This window comes from Sinohyriopsis cumingii, chromosome 5 (assembly GCF_028554795.1).
Source record: "Sinohyriopsis cumingii isolate HCF-2022 chromosome 5, ASM2855479v2, whole genome shotgun sequence".
Taxonomy (NCBI): Eukaryota; Metazoa; Mollusca; class Bivalvia; order Unionida; family Unionidae; genus Sinohyriopsis; species Sinohyriopsis cumingii.
In genome coordinates, this window is record NC_142965.1 from 121287281 (window position 1) to 121314400 (window position 27120).

At 36.0% G+C, this 27120-nt stretch overlaps 1 protein-coding gene across 1 annotated transcript in view; it reads right to left on the reverse strand.

Moving 5' to 3' along the window:
* LOC149800085 (ras-related GTP-binding protein A) overlaps positions 1-27120 on the reverse strand; it is a 51703-nt gene that overhangs the window by 14689 nt on the left and 9894 nt on the right. The window contains exons 3-5 of the mRNA XM_089959653.1: positions 25779-25845; positions 14556-14778; positions 2842-2937 (exon numbers count right to left, since the gene is read on the reverse strand). Of these exons, the coding sequence (XP_089815779.1) occupies positions 2842-2937; positions 14556-14778; positions 25779-25845 (386 nt within the window). The remainder of the gene's footprint in view (positions 1-2841; positions 2938-14555; positions 14779-25778; positions 25846-27120) is intronic.

The window sequence follows — 27120 nt, forward strand, 5'->3', positions numbered from 1 at the left end:
GATCAATAATTTCTAAAATGTTCTGTGACACTATTTAAACAATTGTTACTGATAAGCATTTTTCTACTGATCTACAGCACAATCTATAAATACCAAAAAAAACCATACTGGAACCTGGTAAAATTTCTGTTTTGAGGGTTTTCCATTATCCGAGATTCTTAAATATTTTCACTTAAAATACAATGTAAATAGTTTTATCCACTTTCTTATAACATTATAATATATATATATATATATATATATATATATATATATATATATATATATATATATATATATATTACAGCATGTTTTATTAGCACAATGATCTTGAAGTGGAAGTGTTTGCACTTTGTTTCAACATTGATAAAATGACATAGAACTGGTAAATGTGGGAATAATGATGCAAAAATCTTTGGCTTGTGTTTGTCAGCAATAATGTCATATGTTTGGGTGCGAACCTAGTTGCAAGTTTCAAAAGTCAGTTGATTAAATATTACTTAGGTGTTACAATATAAGATATAGATGATCTGCAATAAACATAATCTTCATTGATCTGTACAAACACTGGCACTTTATTACAAAAATCATTTAGCCAGGTGTAAAGACATACATTTTGGCCTACTGCTGAGATTCAGCATGTGCAAGGCAGGCTTTGTTTTACCTCTCACATGGTCCTAGGCTATTTCCAGACCACTGGCAACCTCTTGTCATGAATTTGACAGCTACCTGGCCACATTATGGTAAGATTCAGTTTTATGGGATCCATTTAAGCATAAAAATGAAAATTGGGACTAAAAAATTCCTTTGGTCTTCAGGGTAGAAAGGCTTTGGTTTACTGAATGTTTCTGTTTTGAAATTAAAGGACCAGAAAAATGTTTCAGTTTAAACAAGATATCAGTTTCAATGGTTTCAGTCTTAACAGGTTTTGCTTTAATTATGTACCATCTTATATACTACAGGACTCAAGGTACTAATTCAACTCCAAAGGTAAACATATGGAAACACTATCATATTCAAAATTCAATAACTTAAAATTTCTGGGTGCTGATGATGAGACCTATAATTCTCCATGCACATCTAACCTTGGTGCAAGCTTATGTGTGAAGAACACCATATGAGTCGCGGCATTTTGTTTATCTACATGTGCGTGAAACACATGTTATTGATTCTGCACCAAATGAGTCAGGTGTTACTTTCATTATTGAGTACTCCTGAGTCAAGCCTGTAAAAATACTAAAATTGCATCAAGAGAAATTTGTCTATATTTTTTTAAAATTACATATAGGATAAGCTCTCAAAAGATATTTTTACTAAAATTTTAATTTTCATTATTAACCAATTATGCACCACTAAACCCATAAATACTCTATTATTTCTTCACCCATTTCTAGACTGGTTCACAGTTCTTCCGTATAATTAGTACTGTGTGTCCTACATAGAAGTTGTCATAATATATCAAGGGAGGTAACCACTCAGTCTAAGAATTTGCCCAGAGGATAAAATTTGAATTATGTCCCTTTGAAAGTTTTCCCTGGTCTTTAAGTTTAGTCTCAAAAAGTCAGAAAATCACATAGAAAGAGAAAACAAACTGTTCTTAGCACAGAAAGTAGAAAGCATGCTATAGGTTTTGAAGCAACGAAATCCATTCAAGTTTCCAAACCAAAAATATATGTAGAAATTCAAGACCCAGACTGCTGGTTAGCACAGCTACAAAGAAAACCATGCTCCTATTACTGCTGGGAACATTTGAAAAACAAGTTGTAATCTCAAACATCAGAAACTCAAAATATGGACGCATTCTTAAATATTTTGTTGGGCAAAATTGGTGAAACAAAGGAGAACAGAGTAAAGAAAGTTAAAAATTCATAATGTTTAAAATATTCACTTGAAACTTCTGTTTTTGCATATTTCCATGTTAAATAATAAAAATACTGATGAAATATTATTAAAACTTTATAAAAATATTTTGTGTGTGTGTGTGTAATTTAGAGTTCTAACGTAGCTTAAAAAAAATTCCAGTCATATTGCATCGATGTATGCAGTGTGGCAGTTTATAGCGATGTCAAGCACTGGGGTATCATTCCACAGACATGTAGCATGATGTCCCACCCTGTCACATTATCCTGACACCAGGCCGACCAGTTCTAACACTAACCTCTTAATTCTAAATGCCTAGCGAGGCAGCTGCTGGTATCATTTTTTTAATAAGTCTTCGGTATGACTCAGCCAGAGTTTGAACCTCTGACCTCCCCCACCAAAGGCCGACTCTAACCACTAGGCCACAGGAATGGTATAGAAATATTAAAACTTTTTCTTATTCTGCTTCAACATAGTTGTAGTATAACATTTATTGTACAAAAACAGCACAACTGAAAACAGGTCACAGCTACAAATCAGCAACTGTTTCCATAGTAGTTCTTGTCATAATTTTAAGGAAAAATAGGGGAACAAAATGAATCATTTTATTAGAAACAGATATTGATATAACTAATTTATAATTCGCTACCTACAAGGACAAAATGTATGTTTCACTCGGTTCGGCAAGTATCATGTGAATTTTGTTTATGCATTCCATAGCAATCAATATAAATCTACGGCATCTATATTCATTACCTTAGCACCAAAATAGACCACAGAGCTAAAAACTACGTTCTCGAGGTTTCCACCTTCCCCACTGAAGATAATACTGAAACAAACTGCAACATTTGATCATTAATGCACCGTATCAAAATAAATGGGGTGAGGGGAATACCAATAAATCAAGGCAATATACAATGAACTTCACTTCTGAGACATCTTTGGATGAAATTTTACTTACATCACACTTTAGCATGAAACATGGATAATTATCTCCATTACCTTATAGAGAGTCTCATCCCAGATAGAGGTGGCAAAACAGGTACATTCCAGGGGTTTAGATAAACGTCTCAAGTCTTCTTCTCTCTCTTTGAAGATCTGTTTAGAAAACATCAAACACAAGTCAGTAAATATCAGATTGTGAGATGGATCAGAAATAGCTTTTCAGTATCATCTTTATCTATAGCGGATTGTGTTTTTTTAATGTCTGTTTCATTTTAAATGCTAGATTGGTAAGCCAACACTTTACTTTGTCTTTTGAAGCTCAATGAAATTGGTATCCAACACAAGAATTGCAGTTTTAGTTTATAAACTGATATATTTAATAGTGTACAAAAAGTAAGTTTTCAACAGTGTATGGCAGGTAACTTAATAATGTATAGATGGGTAAGTTTTTAATAGTATATGGCAGGTAACTTTTTAAGTATATGATAGGTAACATTTTAACAGTATACAACTGCGTAATACATCAAATTTGGACTTTTTTGTAATCTGACTGCATCATGAAAAGATCAAATTGCTTCATACTTAAGTGTGGCTTCTTGAACTGGGTGTCCCTTTCTTCATATTAACCAGGCATGCATGTGCAATTTTTTCTGCCAAACAGTTCCTACCTAATACTATTGTATTCAGCATTCACAGACACCGAGTAAATAACATTTATGTTGTAATATAAAGATGACCAGGAGATGTAAATACTGAAATGGCTGGTGGAAATAATCACTGGCATTTTCTCCAGTGAACAACCCTATGTCAGCTACTTTCACCAAAAGATATCAAAGCTGTAGTGACCTAAATGCGAATACATAAACTTATGTTATAAACACCATTAAACGTAGACAAAGTACCTTGGGTGTAATGGTGTAGAACTAGCAGACATATAAACATTTGTCAAATTTCATGAATTAAACAGATCCCATAAAATAACTTTATTTTTATATATTATATAAAAAAGTCAAATAAGCTTGAAATATAGGACAATAAGATCTGTTTGAAATTGGGTTGTAGCTGCCTCTCTTCACCAAGTGTTAGGATTCTTGCTTGAATAGTATTCATATAACATGCCAAACACCCTTGTGGTCATGAGCTCAATGCAAAACTGTAATAATATGCCAAACACCCTTGTGGTAATGAGCTCAATGCAAAACTGTAATAACATGCCAAACACCCTTGTGGTCATGAGCTCAATGCAAAACTGTAATAACATGCCAAACACTCATGTAGTCATGAACTCAATGCAAAACTGTAATAACATGCCAAACACTCATGTGGTCATGAGCTCAATGCAAAACTGTAACAACATGCCAAACACTCATGTGGTCATGAGCTCAATGCAAAACCGTAATAACATGCCAAACACCCATGTGTCATGAGCTCAATGCAAAACTGTAATAACATGTCAAACACTCATGTGGTCATGAGCTCAATGCAAAACTGTAATAACATGCCAAACACTCATGTGGTCATGAACTCAATGCAAAACTGTAATAACATGTCAAACACTCATGTGGTCATGAGCTCAATGCAAAACTGTAATAACATGTCAAACACTCATGTGGTCATGAGCTCAATGCAAAACTGTAATAACATGCCAAACACCCTTGTGGTCATGAGCTCAATGCAAAACTGTAATAACATGTCAAACACTCATGTGGTCATGAGCTCAATGCAAAACTGTAATAACATGTCAAACACTCATGTGGTCATGAGCTCAATGCAAAACTGTAATAACATGTCAAACACTCATAAGGTCATGAGCTCAATGCAAAACTGTAATAACATGTCAAACACTCATGTGGTCATGAGCTCAATGCAAAACTGTAATAACATGTCAAACACTCATGTGGTCATGAGCTCAATGCAAAACTGTAATAACATGCCAAACACCCTTGTGGTCATGAGCTCAATGCAAAACTGTAATAACATGTCAAACACTCATGTGGTCATGAGCTCAATGCAAAACTGTAATAACATGCCAAACACCCTTGTGGTCATGAGCTCAATGCAAAACTGTAATAACATACCAAACACTCATGTGGTCATGAGCTCAATGCAAAACTGTAATAACATGTCAAACACTCATGTGGTCATGAGCTCAATGCAAAACTGTAATAACATGTCAAACACTCATGTGGTCATGAACTCAATGCAAAACTGTAATAACATGTCAAACACTCATGTGGTCATGAGCTCAATGCAAAACTAATAACATGTCAAACACTCATGTGGTCATGAGCTCAATGCAAAACTGTAATAACATGCCAAACACTCATGTGGTCATGAGCTCAATGCAAAACTGTAATAACATGTCAAACACTCATGTGGTCATGATCTCAATGCAAAACTGTAATAACATGCCAAACACTCATGTGGTCATGAGCTCAATGCAAAACTGTAATAACATGTCAAACACTCATGTGGTCATGAACTCAATGCAAAACTGTAATAACATGTCAAACACTCATGTGGTCATGAGCTCAATGCAAAACCGTAATAACATGTCAAACACCCTTGTGGTCATGAGCTCAATGCAAAACTGTAATAACATACCAAACACTCATGTGGTCATGAGCTCAATGCAAAACTGTAATAACATACCAAACACTCATGTGGTCATGAGCTCAATGCAAAACTGTAATAACATGTCAAACACTCATGTGGTCATGAGCTCAATGCAAAACTGTAATAACATGTCAAACACTCATGTGGTCATGAGCTCAATGCAAAACTGTAATAACATGTCAAACACTCATGTGGTCATGAGCTCAATGCAAAACTGTAATAACATGTCAAACACTCATGTGGTCATGAGCTCAATGCAAAACTGTAATAACATGTCAAACACTCATGTGGTCATGAGCTCAATGCAAAACTGTAATAACATGTCAAACACTCATGTGGTCATGATCTCAATGCAAAACTGTAATAACATGTCAAACACTCATGTGGTCATCATCTCAATGCAAAACTGTAATAACATGTCAAACACTCATGTGGTCATGATCTCAATGCAAAACTGTAATAACATGTCAAACACTCATGTGGTCATGATCTCAATGCAAAACTGTAATAACATGCCAAACACTCATGTGGTCATGAGCTCAATGCAAAACTGTAATAACATGCCAAACACTCATGTGGTCATGAGCTCAATGCAAAACCATAATAACATGCCAAACACCCATGTGTCATGAGCTCAATGCAAAACTGTAATAACATGCCAAACACTCATGTGGTCATGAGCTCAATGCAAAACTGTAATAACATGCCAAACACTCATGTGGTCATGAGCTCAATGCAAAACCGTAATAACATGCCAAACACCCATGTGTCATGAGCTCAATGCAAAACTGTAATAACATGTCAAACACTCATGTGGTCATGAGCTCAATGCAAAACTGTAATAACATGCCAAACACTCATGTGGTCATGAACTCAATGCAAAACTGTAATAACATGTCAAACACTCATGTGGTCATGAGCTCAATGCAAAACTGTAATAACATGTCAAACACTCATGTGGTCATGAGCTCAATGCAAAACTGTAATAACATGTCAAACACTCATGTGGTCATGAGCTCAATGCAAAACTGTAATAACATGTCAAACACTCATGTGGTCATGAGCTCAATGCAAAACTGTAATAACATGCCAAACACCCTTGTGGTCATGAGCTCAATGCAAAACTGTAATAACATGTCAAACACTCATGTGGTCATGAGCTCAATGCAAAACTGTAATAACATGCCAAACACCCTTGTGGTCATGAGCTCAATGCAAAACTGTAATAACATACCAAACACTCATGTGGTCATGAGCTCAATGCAAAACTGTAATAACATGTCAAACACTCATGTGGTCATGAGCTCAATGCAAAACTGTAATAACATGTCAAACACTCATAAGGTCATGAGCTCAATGCAAAACTGTAATAACATGTCAAACACTCATAAGGTCATGAGCTCAATGCAAAACTGTAATAACATGTCAAACACTCATGTGGTCATGAACTCAATGCAAAACTGTAATAACATGTCAAACACTCATGTGGTCATGAGCTCAATGCAAAACTGTAATAACATGTCAAACACTCATGTGGTCATGAGCTCAATGCAAAACTGTAATAACATGTCAAACACTCATGTGGTCATGAGCTCAATGCAAAACTGTAATAACATGCCAAACACTCATGTGGTCATGAGCTCAATGCAAAACTGTAATAACATGCCAAACACTCATGTGGTCATGAGCTCAATGCAAAACTGTAATAACATGCCAAACACTCATGTGGTCATGAGCTCAATGCAAAACTGTAATAACATGCCAAACACTCATGTGGTCATGAGCTCAATGCAAAACTGTAATAACATGTCAAACACTCATGTGGTCATGAACTCAATGCAAAACTGTAATAACATGTCAAACACTCATGTGGTCATGAACTCAATGCAAAACTGTAATAACATGTCAAACACTCATGTGGTCATGAGCTCAATGCAAAACTGTAATAACATGTCAAACACTCATGTGGTCATGAGCTCAATGCAAAACTGTAATAAAATGTCGAACACTCATGTGGTCATGAGCTCAATGCAAAACTGTAATAACATGTCAAACACTCATGTGGTCATGAGCTCAATGCAAAACTGTAATAACATGTCAAACACTCATGTGGTCATGAGCTCAATGCAAAACCGTAATAACATGCCAAACACTCATGTGGTCATGAGCTCAATGCAAAACCGTAATAACATGTCAAACACCCTTGTGGTCATGAGCTCAATGCAAAACTGTAATAACATACCAAACACTCATGTGGTCATGAGCTCAATGCAAAACTGTAATAACATACCAAACACTCATGTGGTCATGAGCTCAATGCAAAACTGTAATAACATACCAAACACTCATGTGGTCATGAGCTCAATGCAAAACTGTAATAACATGTCAAACACTCATGTGGTCATGAGCTCAATGCAAAACTGTAATAACATGTCAAACACTCATGTGGTCATGAGCTCAATGCAAAACTGTAATAACATGTCAAACACTCATGTGGTCATGAGCTCAATGCAAAACTGTAATAACATGTCAAACACTCATGTGGTCATGATCTCAATGCAAAACTGTAATAACATGTCAAACACTCATGTGGTCATGATCTCAATGCAAAACTGTAATAACATGTCAAACACTCATGTGGTCATGATCTCAATGCAAAACTGTAATAACATGTCAAACACTCATGTGGTCATGATCTCAATGCAAAACTGTAATAACATACCAAACGCTCATGTGGTCATGAACTCAATGCAAAACTGTAATAACATGTCAAACACTCATGTGGTCATGAGCTCAATGCAAAACTGTAATAACATGTCAAACACTCATGTGGTCATGAGCTCAATGCAAAACTGTAATAACATACCAAACACTCATGTGGTCATGAGCTCAATGCAAAACTGTAATAACATACCAAACACTCATGTGGTCATGAGCTCAATGCAAAACTGTAATAACATGTCAAACACTCATGTGGTCATGAGCTCAATGCAAAACTGTAATAACATGTCAAACACTCATGTGGTCATGAGCTCAATGCAAAACTGTAATAACATGTCAAACACTCATGTGGTCATGAGCTCAATGCAAAACTGTAATAACATGTCAAACACTCATGTGGTCATGAGCTCAATGCAAAACTGTAATAACATGTCAAACACTCATGTGGTCATGAGCTCAATGCAAAACTGTAATAACATATCAAACACTCATGTGGTCATGAGCTCAATGCAAAACTGTAATAACATGTCAAACACTCATGTGGTCATGAGCTCAATGCAAAACTGTAATAACATGTCAAACACTCATGTGGTCATGAGCTCAATGCAAAACTGTAATAACATGTCAAACACTCATGTGGTCATGAGCTCAATGCAAAACTGTAATAACATGTCAAACACTCATGTGGTCATGAGCTCAATGCAAAACTGTAATAACATGTCAAACACTCATGTGGTCATGAGCTCAATGCAAAACTGTAATAACATACCAAACACTCATGTGGTCATGAGCTCAATGCAAAACTGTAATAACATACCAAACACTCATGTGGTCATGAGCTCAATGCAAAACTGTAATAACATGCCAAACACCCTTGTGGTCATGAACTCAATGCAACACTGTAATAACATACCAAACACTCATGTGGTCATGAGCTCAATGCAAAACTGTAATAACATGCCAAACACTCATGTGGTCATGAGCTCAATGCAAAACTGTAATAACATGTCAAACACCCTTGTGGTCATGAACTCAATGCAAAACTGTAATAACTTGTCAAACACTCATGTGGTCATGAGCTCAATGCAAAACTGTAATAACATACCAAACACTCATGTGGTCATGAGCTCAATGCAAAACTGTAATAACATGCCAAACACTCATGTGGTCATGAGTTCAATGCAAAACTGTAATAACATGCCAAACACTCATGTGGTCATGAGCTCAATGCAAAACTGTAATAACATGCCAAACACTCATGTAGTCATGAACTCAATGCAAAACCGTAATAACATGCCAAACACTCATGTAGTCATGAACTCAATGCAAAACCGTAATAACATGTCAAACACTCATGTGGTCATGAGCTCAATGCAAAACTGTAATAACATACCAAACACTCATGTGGTCATGAGCTCAATGCAAAACTGTAATAACATGCCAAACACTCATGTGGTCATGAGCTCAATGCAAAACTGTAATAACATGCCAAACACTCATGTGGTCATGAGCTCAATGCAAAACTGTAATAACATGCCAAACACTCATGTAGTCATGAACTCAATGCAAAACCGTAATAACATGCCAAACACCCATGTAGTCATGAACTCAATGCAAAACCGTAATAACATGCCAAACACCCATGTAGTCATGAACTCAATGCAAAACCGTAATAACATGCCAAACACTCATGTAGTCATGAGCTCAATGCAAAACTGTAATAACATACCAAACACTCATGTGGTCATGAGCTCAATGCAAAACTGTAATAACATACCAAACACTCATGTGGTCATGAGCTCAATGCAAAACTGTAATAACATACCAAACACTCAAGTGGTCATGAGCTCAATGCAAAACTGTAATAACATGTCAAACACTCATGTGGTCATGAGCTCAATGCAAAACTGTAATAACATGTCAAACACTCATAAGGTCATGAGCTCAATGCAAAACTGTAATAACATGTCAAACACTCATGTGGTCATGAGCTCAATGCAAAACTGTAATAACATGTCAAACACTCATGTGGTCATGAGCTCAATGCAAAACTGTAATAACATGTCAAACACTCATGTGGTCATGAGCTCAATGCAAAACTGTAATAACATACCAAACACTCATGTGGTCATGAGCTCAATGCAAAACTGTAATAACATGTCAAACACTCATGTGGTCATGATCTCAATGCAAAACTGTAATAACATGCCAAACACTCATGTGGTCATGATCTCAATGCAAAACTGTAATAACATGTCAAACACTCATGTGGTCATGATCTCAATGCAAAACTGTAATAACATACCAAACACTCATGTGGTCATGAGCTCAATGCAAAACTGTAATAACATGTCAAACACTCATGTGGTCATGAGCTCAATGCAAAACTGTAATAACATGTCAAACACTCATGTGGTCATGAGCTCAATGCAAAACTGTAATAACATGTCTAACACTCATAAGGTCATGAGCTCAATGCAAAACTGTAATAACATGCCAAACACTCATGTGGTCATGAGCTCAATGCAAAACTGTAATAACATACCAAACACTCATGTGGTCATGAGCTCAATGCAAAACTGTAATAACATGTCAAACACTCATGTGGTCATGAGCTCAATGCAAAACTGTAATAACATGTCAAACACTCATAAGGTCATGAGCTGAATGCAAAACTGTAATAACATACCAAACACTCATGTGGTCATGAGCTCAATGCAAAACTGTAATAACATACCAAACACTCATGTGGTCATGAGCTCAATGCAAAACTGTAATAACATGTCAAACACTCATGTGGTCATGAGCTCAATGCAAAACTGTAATAACATGTCAAACACTCATGTGGTCATGAGCTCAATGCAAAACTGTAATAACATGTCAAACACTCATGTGGTCATGAGCTCAATGCAAAACTGTAATAACATGCCAAACACTCATGTGGTCATGAGCTCAATGCAAAACTGTAATAACATGTCAAACACTCATGTGGTCATGAGCTCAATGCAAAACTGTAATAACATGTCAAACACTCATGTGGTCATGAGCTCAATGCAAAACTGTAATAACATGTCAAACACTCATGTGGTCATGAGCTCAATGCAAAACTGTAATAACATGTCAAACACTCATAAGGTCATGAGCTCAATGCAAAACTGTAATAACATGTCAAACACTCATGTGGTCATGAACTCAATGCAAAACTGTAATAACATGTCAAACACTCATGTGGTCATGAGCTCAATGCAAAACTGTAATAACATGTCAAACACTCATGTGGTCATGAGCTCAATGCAAAAGTGTAATAACATGTCAAACACTCATGTGGTCATGAGCTCAATGCAAAACTGTAATAACATGTCAAACACTCATGTGGTCATGAGCTCAATGCAAAACTGTAATAACATACCAAACACTCATGTGGTCATGAGCTCAATGCAAAACTGTAATAACATACCAAACACTCATGTGGTCATGAGCTCAATGCAAAACTGTAATAACATGCCAAACACCCTTGTGGTCATGAACTCAATGCAAAACTGTAATAACATACCAAACACTCATGTGGTCATGAGCTCAATGCAAAACTGTAATAACATGCCAAACACTCATGTGGTCATGAGCTCAATGCAAAACTGTAATAACATGTCAAACACCCTTGTGGTCATGAACTCAATGCAAAACTGTAATAACTTGTCAAACACTCATGTGGTCATGAGCTCAATGCAAAACTGTAATAACATACCAAACACTCATGTGGTCATGAGCTCAATGCAAAACTGTAATAACATGCCAAACACTCATGTGGTCATGAGCTCAATGCAAAACTGTAATAACATGCCAAACACTCATGTGGTCATGAGCTCAATGCAAAACTGTAATAACATGCCAAACACTCATGTAGTCATGAACTCAATGCAAAACCGTAATAACATGCCAAACACCCATGTAGTCATGAACTCAATGCAAAACCGTAATAACATGCCAAACACTCATGTGGTCATGAGCTCAATGCAAAACTGTAATAACATACCAAACACTCTTGTGGTCATGAGCTCAATGCAAAACTGTAATAACATGCCAAACACTCATGTGGTCATGAACTCAATGCAAAACTGTAATAACATGTCAAACACCCTTGTGGTCATGAACTCAATGCAAAACTGTAATAACATGTCAAACACTCATGTGGTCATGAACTCAATGCAAAACTGTAATAACATGCCAAACACTCATGTGGTCATGAACTCAATGCAAAACTGTAATAATATGCCAAACACTCATGTGGTCATGAACTCAATGCAAAACTGTAATAACATGCCAAACACTCATGTGGTCATGAGCTCAATGCAAAACTGTAATAACATGTCAAACACTCATGTGGTCATGAGCTCAATGCAAAACTGTAATAACATGCCAAACACTCATGTGGTCATGAGCTCAATGCAAAACCGTAATAACATGCCAAACACCCATGTGTCATGAGCTCAATGCAAAACTGTAATAACATGTCAAACACTCATGTGGTCATGAGCTCAATGCAAAACTGTAATAACATGCCAAACACTCATTTGGTCATAAGCTCAATGCAAACCGTAATAACATGCCAAACACTCATGTGGTCATGAACTCAATGCAAAACTGTAATAACATACCAAACACTCATGTGGTCATGAGCTCAATGCAAAACTGTAATAACATGACAAACACTCATGTGGTCATGAGCTCAATGCAAAACTGTAATAACATGCCAAACACTCTTGTGGTCATGAGCTCAATGCAAAACCGTAACCAAAGCCAGTAAAAGATGCAATATTGGTTACAATGAGCTTCATTTGTTCATGTGGTACCAAATGAGATTAATACTGATGCCTTGGTGTGTCTTTGGGAAAGGTGCTTACAATACCATTTCATGGCATGAAATAACCAAATAATGCCTTAGAAGTGCTTTTAAAACCACCATCAGTTTCAATGAACATTAAATACAAAATTTAACTAAAATGAGCGAAGAGTCAAGTGTGTGCTAAAATGGTCTACTTCTAGATCTCATCAAGCTGCATCACCTAAAAGTTTTTAAATAGTACAAACCATGCCAAAGATCATGTAGCTAAATAAAAAGGGGTCAGAATTTTTTTAAATGTAGTTCACAGTGACATTTTGTTGTAAGGGTGAGCTACTGGAAGAGATAGCTACAATCATCTAGGATGCAAAAATCCTGACCAATAATGTACATAATATATAAGTGTATCCTACTCACTAGCCCCCATACCCAGAGAATAAGTGCTATGAAACTCCTGCCAATCTGTTATCTAGGTCATAGGAAGAATGAATAGATGAGATGCAGTGAGGCTGAACATATGTGTATGCTTTTACATGTAAGAATGCTGATAGAGGCAAGTTAACATAAATGTCATGCTGCATACAGCCCAGCCATCCAAGTCAAAGCCAGGAAATATGCACAGAGAGAACTGCCATATCTGCATACAATCCAGCCATCCAAGCCAAAGTCATTAGCACAGTCACCTGCCATAACTATCATATTTTAATGATAGATGTCACAATATCAGAAGAAGAAAAAATCAAAGCTAAAACCAGTCGATCTACAGATTATTTAAATGCAAATACTAAACAACAGGAATTCATGAGGTGTTTCTATGTTCTGAATTTATTACTATTTATTATTTTAGCTGACAGGGTTGTGATATTCCATGTGGGTTTACAAGCTGTCAAACATCTACAGAAATATGCTGTACAGATCACCAAGTGGTCCCTTCAGCTAAATAGCCCTGAGGAATACTGGTGTATTAAAATATCACATAAGTGCACTCTTTATGTGAGGGCCTTAACTGTCTGCAATAAAGGCAAAATTTATGAAGTGAAGCCAGACCCCAAACCACCCAGCACACAAATACTGTTTTCGGGCTAACTTTACTGGACTGAGACCTCCTAAGACCTTGACCAGCACTGTCCAACGACTTTGTATAAGTTGTGAAATCCTACTTTACAACTGATGTTAAACATACTTAAAAATCTTCAATTTGAAACTTCCTGCATAAGTTCTGCAAATTTATTTTTAACTTGCAAATTTGTACTAAGAATTATGTTGCAAGACTTTCAAAACCTTCAAAAAGAATTGTTACAAATTTAAAACCTACAATGACAATGATCCTACCAAATACTGACTGGCAGTCAAGTACAGTAAAACCTGCATTGAGACACCACCTGTATTGAGACCACTGCCATGAGACCATGATCTCCATGCACCGATTTATTATGTAGTGTTATGGCTTGTTACTGAAGACCACCTGTCTTGAGAGACCATCATTTTTTTGGCAGAAGGGGAGGTTTTCAAGACAAGAATCTGCTGTAAAAACCATGATAGGACTAGCTAATGCAAAATTTACAAGATGTGTAAAAAAAAAATATATATGTACCAATTCTCGCTGGTCCTCTTGGACAAGGTCCATCTTATGTACGAGACAGAAGACCTTGGCTTCTGGAGAATTCTGCAAAATGGCCTCAAGACATGACTGGTAATAGTGCATGTCTTTTTCCAGCTCCCGACTTTCCACATCAAATACGTAGATCAAAACCTCCACATTACGGAAAATGTTGTCCCGCTGGCTTGCAAAGTAGTTCTCCATGAAAGCTTCTTGTCTGCAAGAAGAACAACAGCTTATTCCCAGACCAAAGGGGCTACCAACTAGACATCATAATACGTCATTTTATGAATGACACAACTATATGACCCATCCATTATGGAGGAGTAACAATAATATTTTCAAGATGATCAGAATGACCTCCCATACATGACTGTTTTTCTTCCTCAAAGACACACATGACTGTTACTCTACTTCACAGACACACATGCCTGTTAGTCTACCTCAAAGACACATGACTATTTCTATGTCACAGACACACATGACTTATTCTACCTCAAAGACACAAATGAGTTATTCTACCTCAAAGACACACGTGACTTATTCTACCTCAAAGACACACATGAGTGTTATTCTATCTCTCAGATACACATAACACAAGTTATTCTATCTCTCAGATACACATAACGTATTCTACCTGAAAGACACATTTCTGTTATTCTACCTCAAAGATACAAATGACTTATTCTACCTCAAAGACACGCATGACTGTTCTTCTACCTCAAAGACACATGATTTTTTCTACCTCATGGACACAATATTTTTTAATTCACTTTTTCTTCAATGTTTTCATTATTTTTCTAATGCCAGCACGATCATACCATACTGTACATCAAGTACATGTTTAACCATTCCGTAAATAAACCTAGTACATGGACACAATGGAAGGTATACTGTGTTAAAAACCAATGGTAGACAAGCATAGATCAGGTCTCGCTTTATAAGACCATGATTAAACTTCATATAAAGTTCTTCATACAATTGTTTTAAACATGCCAAGAAATACATGTATCACCTAATTAATGATACTGAAATATGTAGTAAAAAAGGATAAACTACCGCTAATGAAAATCTGCCAGTGCATGATGAGTTTGCCATTAGAAAAAAAATCCATGTAAACACAAATTTAAAATAGTACATCACCAGACTGGTTGTTGTAATTAGCAGCCAAACATATACAATGTGCAAGCATCATAAAAGGACATAACTTAAATTAATAAAAACCCTTTTGATGGATCGAGTGATTGGTTATTATGTCAGTCAAAGTCTTGACCATATTGTGCAATTAAAAGTCTAGTTCGAATGACCCAAAGGGAAAATTATGAAAAACTTTAAAAATTCATTCAAAAGGCATACAAATCTAATCAGGTCATCCATGGCAAATACTCTATGTCTACAAAGATGCTTGCTAAATTTCACTCACCTAGGTCAAGTGGTTTCTGAGAAATCATTCTACAAAAGCCTTCATACAGTTTTACACTTGCCTAGGTCAAGTGGTTTTTTAAAAATGATTCTACCAAGGCCTTCATACAGTTTTACAGTTGCCTAGGTCAAGTGCTTTCTGAAAAATCATTCTAGCAAGGCTTTCATACAGTTTTACACTTGCCTAGGTAAAGTGGTTTTTGAAAAATCATTATAGCAAGGCTTTCATACAGTTTTACACTTGCCTAGGTCAAGTGGTTTTTGAAAAATCATTATAGCAAGGCCTTCATACAGTTTTACACTTGCCTAGGTCAAGTGGTTTATTGAAAAAACATTCTACCAAGGCCTTCATACAATTTTACACAAATACATAAAATAGTTCTGTTTACCACATACATACTCGCTTAAATACTTGGATCCAACTGTAAACCAAACAGACCCAAATCTGCTGGCACAAGCTGCACTGGCTTATCCGGGTCTGTGCAGTTCATTATTACTAATCAGCAGCATGAACAACACAGACCATGTCTGCTAAAACTCAATGTTTAGGTAGATCAAGAGTGTGTAGTTTGCAGTTGAACCTAACTTGTAAGTAGAGATGGTGGTTATGGTAGTAAGATTTGCATGTGGTACAGAATTCAGTGTCATAAAATAAACGTCATGCTTACAAAAAATGTCAATATTTCCAGAAATAATGAACAAAACTTTAAGTTAGGGCTTGTGTCATTTACAGTCAACACAACAGACAGCACTGAAATTTATCAAACTGATCACAAGTTAAGGTAAGTGAACTGAAACTCTCAAGTAAAAAGACTAAGAGCATTCAAAAGTTTGATCGTGTGCATGGTGAAGGTGTCATTATTAATTACCATCATAATAACAATCTTCTCTAAAAATGAGTGGTCACTATCATTAAATTTATTTAAAAATACACATCCAAACTGACAAAAACATTCTAGAAACAAAGTCATCAACTTACAAAATTATTTCCAACCATATCTGTGATGTAATGTGGCAATGTAACTTAATTATTAATCTTTTCAAATTTATGCCAAACTTTTCAGCTCCTGACCATGTTCCATGCTGAGTGGAAATCATTAATGTACATTGTAATTCATGTAAGAAGTTGTAAAAAGAAACCACCAATGAATTTTCTTTAAATTCTTTCCTGATTACGTTAAATTGGTTTGGTGTCAAAATGTTATGCAATAGTATACAGTTTGTGTATTGTAACAAAAACATGACTTGATTATGACAAAATCAGCCACTTTTCCAGTTGCCATCAATATTTTATAAGAATACGTGATAACAAGATGATGCCAAGTATCAACCCCATAGCAGACTTAATAATAATAATAATAATAATAATAATACTTAAAGTGGTTAACTCAAGGAGTTAAAATACAACTAATCTTCCTTGAGGCCCTCTACAAAAATAGTTGAGTGAAAGGTGATGTGGAGCAATGTCAAGCACCAATTCCATGGTAGAATCTGAGATTGCTGATGACAAGGTGATGCCAAGTATCAAGCCCAAAGTAGACCCAGTCAAAGGGGACCAATAGATAAGTGAGATTGCTGATGACAAGGTGATGCCAAGTATCAACCCCAAACTAGACCCAGTTAAGGGTGACCAATAGACAAGTGAGATTGCTGATGACAAGGTGATGCCAAGTATCAACCCCAAAGTAGACCCAGTTAAGGGTGACCAATAGATAAGTGCAGCATAATGTAATACCAGTTGACATTCTGTTGGTCTTACTCCAAACCAATATGGTTATGTGCAAAGTTGTGGGGTTTTGTGTAGGTGGGCAAATAAACTGAAAACCAGGGTTCCAAATATCTGGGTGAATGCATACAATGTTCACCACTTTTGGGCCTGTGCACCCAAAAATAGGCAACCAAGAATGAATAGTAAGTATTGGTTATACACGGATATGTTGAAAGCTGGTGCAAAATATGCACCTAAGCTAAAATCTGGTTTTGTAACTAAGGTAACACATGTACATACAAAATGCCGTCATTAAGCACAGGATCATCTATATTCAAAATTAAACATTTATCCAAGCTGAAGTTGAAATTTCAGAATACTGTTTCTGAATTGGAATTATAGTATAAAACTAACAAATGTTGAAAAAACAAAGATGTGTTCATTCTGAAACTTCTTTTTGGGTTAAATTCCCCCCCATTCATATTGTATTAAACCTTTGTATGAGCAAAATGGTTAATAAAGTAAATGGTCATATGTTACTCATATAATAAGCATGACAGTAAGAAAGTAAAAAATGTGCTAAAACAAAACCAGCAAACCATATCAAATACTATCTATATAAAGCAAACCCAACCACTGGCCATAGTGTCATCATGTTATGTACATCATAGCACATGACTGTAATGAGTGTAGTTAATGGGTTATGGGTGGACAAATAGTGAATGGGTTATTGGCAGACAAACAGTTAATGGGTTAATGGTAGACAAGTAGTTAATGGGTTATGGGCAGACAAAGAGTAGTTAATGGATTATAGGCAGACAAAAAGTAGTTAATGGGTAATGGGCAGACAAAGAGTAGATAACAGGTTATGAGGAGACAAAGAATAGTGAATGGGTTATGGGCAGCCAAAGAGTAGTTAATGGGTTGTGGGCAGACAGCAGTTTATCGGTTATGAGGAAACAAATGGTAGCTAATGGGTTATGAGAAGACAAAGATTAGTTAATGGGTTATGAGCGGATAGAGACTAGTTAATGGGGTTATGGGCAGAGTGTAGTTAAGGGCTTATGGGAACATTTTAGCTAATGGGTTATGGGCAAACAGCATAGTTAATGGGTTATGGGTACATATACATGTATATAAAGGATTTCTTAATATTCATGTCAAAATTTGATGCTACAAAATTTAAATGCCTTTGGTAAAATTATATAAGCTCCATACAATGAAAATGCCATACACTATATGCAGGCATGTTAAGTTAAAATGAACTAGGTTTTTAAAAATGGGAGTAGACTACATCATGCAGGCACAACAAAGTTCTGATGCATTTTTGTAAGGATAAAATACAATTCAGTATAGTGTACACACACTCTGTGCAAATAAATAAAACATACAGAACTATTGAACAGATGCATAAATCTTCAGCCAAGCAGAGAAATTATTAAATTTCACAAACTGTAATAAAAACATGTTCTGACAGGGATTTATTTCCATTTATTAAATAAAATTTGCTGCATATTTATACTTTGATAGCACATGAACAGAAATGCACACAAAAACACAACCTCCTTAAAACAACGAAAATTGTTTATTTGTGGATTTTTCAGGTAACAATAACAAGGCAATTAGGATTTTATTTATGTGTCATAGCAAAACTAATTGTTAATTGTGTGTTTGAACATTATATTATTAAAAAAACTTAAATGTAAGTATAATTTCCAAATAAACACAAGTTGGATGATTGGATCTGCTCAACTAATTTTGTAATTGTTAATTGTGTGCCTGAACATTAAATTATCAAAACCTTCAAAATGTAAGTGTCATTTCCAAAATAAACAAATGTAGGATGATGGCATCTGCTCATCTAATTGTAACTGTCAAGTGTGTGTTTGAAATTTGATCATTCATTAGTGGATTGTTCTTCCACAAGATGTACGCTGGAATACTGCTGCTGACTGCCTCCAATTGTACATGGAGAATTGGTTGATTACTGTCAAAGTATGAGGAACATTGGCACTCTATTAATACTGGTATTGCTGACATGGAGTGTGTTGTGAGGTGATTTTGGATTTTTAACGTAGCTTTAACAATTTTTCATTCATATCGCTACGATGTCTGCAGTATGACAGTTTATAGTGATGTCTAGCACTGGGGCATAATGCTATGTAGTATGGTGTCCCACCCAGTCACATTATCCTGACACCATTTCAACCAGTCCTGACACTAACCTCTTGATGCTGAGTGCCAAGCGAGGAAGCCGTTAGTACCATTTTTATAAGTCTTTGGTTTGACTCAGCCGGGGCTGACATGGAGAACAACTCTAGTATGAAATGAAATGCTGAAGAATATCCTGAATGAAGCCATTGTAATGGCTTTTGACAAGGGACAGAGTAATAGCTGTCAGATCAGTATGGCAATTGACTTTATAACAACTTGGTGAATCAAGAAATTCAATGTCCAGAGATCATGAGCATTTGAAATGACCAGACAGGAATGAAAAACTTTTACTTGGATGTATCTGTTGACGCCAAAATGCACCCTTCATAATTTAAGAGTAATAAAACACTAAAGTTGCAATATGATGTGAAATATATACGTCAAAATCAACATTTCAAACTGACAATCTTTCATTTGGATAGCCATCTAAATGTATTTCATAATTATTATGAGAAAGCAAAAATGGCATCCTGTAACTTCTGCAACATATAAATGGCTACAGATTCCATATCCGAACCTATACTGCATGTTAAATAGAACAAAGACTTCAGCATTCACACAATCACATTATCATTTGGATGTTTTTCATTGATAATGTGGAAAATATTAAAATAATGATCACAATAATTTATCATGGACAAGTAATAAAAATTCCAATTTTTTAAACATGTCTGAGATGTTGCACAAATTTTATGACATCAAATTCTGTACCACATACAGAAAGACAGACGGATTAACATAATGTGCCAGCAAAACAAGATGACCCTGGTAGAGCTGCTGTTGGAGCATACAAATTCACATTTTAACTATTGGCACACATGCATTAAGGTGGTAAACACATGTTATGGTGGTAAACACATATTAAAGTGGTAAACACTGTATTACAGTGGTAAACATGAATTAAACATGTATTAAGGTGATAAAGACATGCAATAAGGTGGTAAAGACTGTATTAAGGTGGTGAACACATGTACTAAGTAGATCAGTGTACCACAAAAATAGTTTGTATTGCTGTGTACTGTGGTAGCTTGGAAGTACAGAGATGTACCACAATATACCACAAATATCAACAATTTAAAGTCCAGAGGCAGGGGCCTGACACTTTTATTAAAAAAATTCCATCAGTCAATACTTGGAAAAATATCTTACTCTGATTCATAGCAAAATAACATTTTATCTATTATTTGGGGAAAAATCATCCAGAGACAAAAGAAAATACAGCATCTCAGCTGAATAGGAAATACCCCCCCCCCAAATAAATGGTCAGTACCCTATAGTAGATGAATTTGTTATGTGTATGTTAATTGTTGTATATGTTGTAAACAGTAATTAAATTGTAACTGTAATTAAACTGGAATAATTAAGCTTACACAGTAGCTGACTTCCTGTGAAATATATTGTGCCGACATTAGAGTTGATATACAAAGGAATTGTTACAGTGGAGCCTACAATTTACTAGATACACTATTGATACAATATTCAATGAAACTCTAAGTGGAATCCAACACCTGGATAAGATATTTGTCATAGCCAGTAAACATAAAACACAAACAAATAGAAAGCAGCTGTTCTCCTGAAAATCTAAGTATCAATGCCAGTCTTACAGAGGAATACATGTACTTTTCACACATTAACATATGCCAGGAGAGAACCAAGAAATGAATATTTTTTTGTTTTGTTTTACCTTTAAATTTTTTCCAAAAGTTGGATCTGTCTTAAATATTTCTGAAAACATCTCATTTGGCCACCATGGTGACATATGTTATACACGTCAAACTTGTGATTAAAAGATCGTAAATGTCTATTTGCATAATATTAAAAATTAATTTGTGACAAATACAACTGTTTTGCAAGAAATAAAAATAATTTTTAAAAATTGTTTTGTCATGCAGAATTAAAATATGCTTTTAATATCGTTAAATTTGTAAAAAGATTAAATGGGGCTTCCATACAGATGGAAACTACTGAAGCAAGGAAAATGTACCGTGGTATGTACCACCTGAAAAACTACTGCAGTAAACAGGTATACTGCACACACCTAGTAGTAATGCATGTGAATAATAAGTGCACAAATGAAATATTTTACTTCGTTTGTCCTTTTTCAATGTCTCACATGTGGCTTTAAAAGTAAATAAAGTTTATTTACACATATGAACATGTTTATTTGATACAAAGGGACTGCAGATTTGAGATGTGCCCAGGCCAGCCCTGGTTGGCTGCATTGGTTTGTCTGTGGGAAAGGCATTTAGTTGCCTTTTCCTCAGCATGATAGAGTCTACAACATGTTAAAAGTGCAGTTGTTGTTATTCTAGGGTTTAACACCATATTTCAGCACAAGATAGGCTATACATGGCGGCCAGTATAACTGGTGGAGGAAGAACCCTGGAAAACCCACTGACCCATGAGAAGCTACTGGCAGGCTTTCCCACATACCCATGCTAGCCGCGCCTTGGACTCGAACCTAGGCAGACAGAGGTAAGATGGCAGTGATCCAGAACGATGAGTGCTTTAGACCACTCGGGGCCCCTTAAAAGTGCAGTTAAATCTATCCTCCATCCTCCCAAACCTCACTAATGATTCTTTGATAAAGGTCCAATGAATTCACCTTTCAGTCTGACACGACAGGATTATTTTAACAATTGGACAATAACAATGACATTACTATAACTCATGGACTATTAACCACAACATGTAAATTTAACACATGGATAATTAACCATATTTTAATTTATAAATATGGTTATACATCTAGGAATTGAACTATCACCTATATACAGTATGTTGCTTGAATTGACAGATTACTTTAAAAATTAAACTTAGGTCTAAAAGTTGCTATCCATTATAATGTCTGAACTTACTTATAAGTCAAGTCTAACTGCATACTCCACAGACAAATATCTGCCATCAAATAATACACAGGAAGCTCTGTGTCTGTGCTGTCTGTTAGGAGAAATCAGAAGAACAAACAAGATGACGGGAAGCCCCATGTCTGTGCTGTCTGTTAGGAGAAATCAGTAGAACAAACAAGATGATGGGAAGCCCCGTGTCTGTGCCGTCTGTTAGGAGAAATCAGTAGAACAAATACGATGACGGGAAGCCCTGTGTCTGTTAGGAGAAATCAGTAGAACAAACACAATGACGGGAAGCCCCATGTCTGTGCTGACTGTTAGGAGAAATCAGTTGAACAAACAAGATGACAGGAAGCCCTGTGTCTGTGCTGTCGGGTAGGAGAAATAAGTAGAACACGATGACGGGAAGCTTTGTGTCTGTGCTGTCTGTCAGGAGAAATCAGTAGAACAAACATGATCACGGGAAGCTTCGTGTCCGTGCTGTCTGTTAGGAGAAATCAGTAGAACAAACAAGATGGACCCTGATCTTCATATGTATTTTTGTCTGTAGTTTGACTTGACTTATAAGCTAGTACAAACGGTATTTTCTTCCAAGTATTTTTACTGATACAATGCTGATCTGTAGGCGAGAGATGGATTTTGGAATAACATCTCTATGTTTTATGTAATGTTACTCAAATATGTCTTCTTACCATGTGTGTCTAATTCCATGTGTGTCTAATTACTCAATTTCATGTCTTCTTACAGTGGGTATCCAATTACTCAATTCCATGTCTTCTTACAGTGAGTATCCAATTACTCAATTCCATGTCTTCTTACAGTGAGTATCCAATTACTCAATTCCATGTCTTCTTACAGTGAGTATCCAATTACTCAAGTCCATGTCTTCTTACAGTGAGTATCCAATTACTCAAGTCCATGTCTTCTTACAGTGAGTATCCAATTACTCAATTCCATGTCTTCTTACAGTGAGTATCCAATTACTCAAGTCCATGTCTTCTTACAGTGAGTATCCAATTGCTCAAGTCCATGTCTTCTTACAGTGAGTATCCAATTACTCAAGTTCATGTCTTCTTACAGTGAGTATCCAATTACTCAATTCCATGTCTTCTTACAGTGAGTATCCAATTACTCAATTCCATGTCTTCTAACAGTGAGTATCCAATTACTCAATTTCATGTCTTCTTACTGTGAGTATCCAATTATTCAATTCCATGTCTTCTTACTGTGTGTATCCAATTACTCAATTCCATGTCTTCTTACTGTGTGTATCCAATTTAATTGATCTAAGCATGCTCACAATAAACATAATCATGTACAAGTGGATTTAAAAAAAATATAAAAACAATTTAGAAAGAAATTCTACAAATGTATAATTTTTCCAATTCCAAAAAGGGTGACTGCCATTAGAGATTATATGCATAATTAAACTAATTCCTGTCATTGAAATAATTCAAATGTCCAAAATATCCATAATGCAAATTTGCCACGACTGTCACCTCAACCAAAATGTCAAAGGGTCAAGATTTGCCACGCCTGTCACCTCAAACAAAATGTCAAAGGGTCAAGATTTGCCACGACTGTCACCTCAAACAAAATGTCAAAGGGTCAAGGAAGATCCTTATAGAATGTTTTAGCTTACAAAACGATTTGTGTCAAGTATGATGAGAATTTATCACTGGGTTATGGAAATCTATGCAAATGAAATCTTTTACTCAAAACCTTAACTGCTGATGCTGCAGTTATCAGAAAGGTTACTGCTGTCTTTCTGCTAACATGGTCTGGACAAAAATGACCGAAAACACTTTGCTGGGAATACCCTTCTTACCCATTAGATTGAAAGGTCTACTCCCAAACTTGGCAAAGGCAGGAAACTATAATTAGCTTATACTGCACATTTACTGACAGCCCTGAGGCAATTTTACACCTGTTACAAAGTTTAAGAGAACGTCAAGACCTTTTTTGTTGCTGTTTTGGGGTTTAACGCCATTTTCAGCACACGATAGGCTATACATGGCGGCCAGTATTAATGGTGGAGGAAGAACCCGGGAAAACCCCGGAAAGAACCACCGACCCACGAGAAGCTACTGGCAAGCTTTCTCACATACCCACATTGGCTGAATCCTAGACTCGAACTGCCGCAGACAGAGGTGAGATGGCAGTGATCCGTAACAGAGAGCGCTTTAGACCACTCGGGGCCCCGAAGGTCAAGACCAATGTTATGAGTTATAGTTAAATGAAGTCTGAATATGGATTTTTCCACTGAAAATGTTCAATGTTCTATATACAAGACTCATTCCAGAGGCCTGATATATACATACATGGAAAAATAAAAACCAACCTTCTTTCAAATATCAAAGTGAGGTATTATGGTAGGGCTCAAAATTAATGCTAATACCTTAACCCAGTTAGTGACACTGCCATCAATAATGTGCTTGGCACTGAAAATTACCACTGGTTGCTATATTGACAGTTAACAGGTGGTCTTTTCATTGATTTATCAAATAAAATGTCAAGCTGGAAAGTCCTTTTATTGTACAGGTATGGTACTTGTACATAGTCATCTAGTTTGATGATTCCAGGCTTGAGAAATAAATTTAACCAAGAATGTACACGTATGCACAAACTTAGCTCTCTTACCCTTATTTTGTAGGGGATAGGTGCAATGAAACCCCTGTTGTTGTCTGGAACCTGGAAAGAATGGTTGAATTGTGGTCATTACATTCGCAAATTTTCAACATGGCTGAGGGGTCACATGAATACTTAATATACTCAGCGACCACAATAACCAAGATATGATATGGGGATTCATTCAATTTTGTGGGACACTGTAGTTTTGGTGTGGAAAAATGTACCCTGGGATTGCACAAGGTGCAACACTGCATATGCCTCCATTTCTGTGTGGATACTGATGGTAAATAAGCATAATAGATCCCTATTTCAAAGAGGGGAGCTAAAAATGCACCCAATTGTGCAGTATGTCCCAGATACTTTCAATAATCATAAAAAAATCTAAAGTCTTACCCTCCACAGTCCCATAAATTCAACACCAGGTTGCCAAGGAAACGAACATGGGAATGCTCAACATCAACTGAAAAATTTATTGAAAATGTAAAGACATTAAAATAGTAATTATATCTTATGCAACTCATTAAGGACGTTTTGGTGCTTTCCATCAACATTTGTTTGGATATAGAGCTGAATTTATACAAGGACTATAAAGAATGTACACAATAGACCATTCTTAATGAGATCCTCATGAATATTAATGTATCACGAAAACGAGGCTAAGATAGGCAGATTGAGAAAAAATATGGCGTCCTACTGTACATCGAGTAACGATCTGAACTGTTTGCCAGATATTTCTTTTGCATTCACTGAGAATTTCATCATGGGTGTCGTCAGCAGTTCATGGAATGTTGGTATGCTTGCATTTTAATTTGTATCAGATGCACAACCTGGCTGTTGTTATGCTGCTTGCTGCTTTTAGTGTCTGGGGGTGGGAGAGACTGATTTTCCCTTTAAATGATATATATTTTTTGTCTGAACCCAATGCAATATTATTTGTCAACTGACAATATGGATATATGATTTTATTCATAAGAACACATTTTTTTGTTGTTGTTTCAATAACAGACTGGCAGTTGTATATTTACCCACAAAACAGCCGGATTATTTGTTCAAAGTTTTTTGAAAGCCATTCATATATATATAAATTTTGTCATTTTCTGTATGGGATATTCTGTTAATCTGTTTATTAAAATAATTTTCTCTTTAATTTTCAGTTTATAAAGATGGAAATTAATGCCTTGTCAATGGACGGTGTTTTAGATCACAAAAGAAGAATGAGTTACCACATGTTGTTAAGGTAAACATGTCATTTTCATTTAAATTTCATTGCTGAATCTAATCAGCTTTATTTCTGTAACAGGCATCAAGCATCAAATATTAGTTTAGGCTTGTTGTTGTTGTTGCAGGGTTTAATGCCATTTTTCAGCACACGATAGGCTATACATGGCGGCCAGTATTAATGTTGGAGGAAGAACCCAGGAAAACCTTGGAAAGAACCACCGACTCTCAAGAAGCTACTGGCAAGCTTTCTCACATACCCACATAGGCCAAATCAGAGACTCGAACCTATGCAGACGGAGGTGAGATGGCAGTGATCCGTAATGGAGAGTGCTTTAGACCACTCGGGGCCCCAGTTTAGGCCTGTGCTGCATGTTACAGCTTGTGATCGTGACTACATAAAAAGCATGTAACAGAAATACAATTTATTTATAATCAAACTTTAGATGAAACTATTACATTTACACACATCAATATGTTTTATCAACAGTTTCATTAATTCTTATCCAGTCTCTCT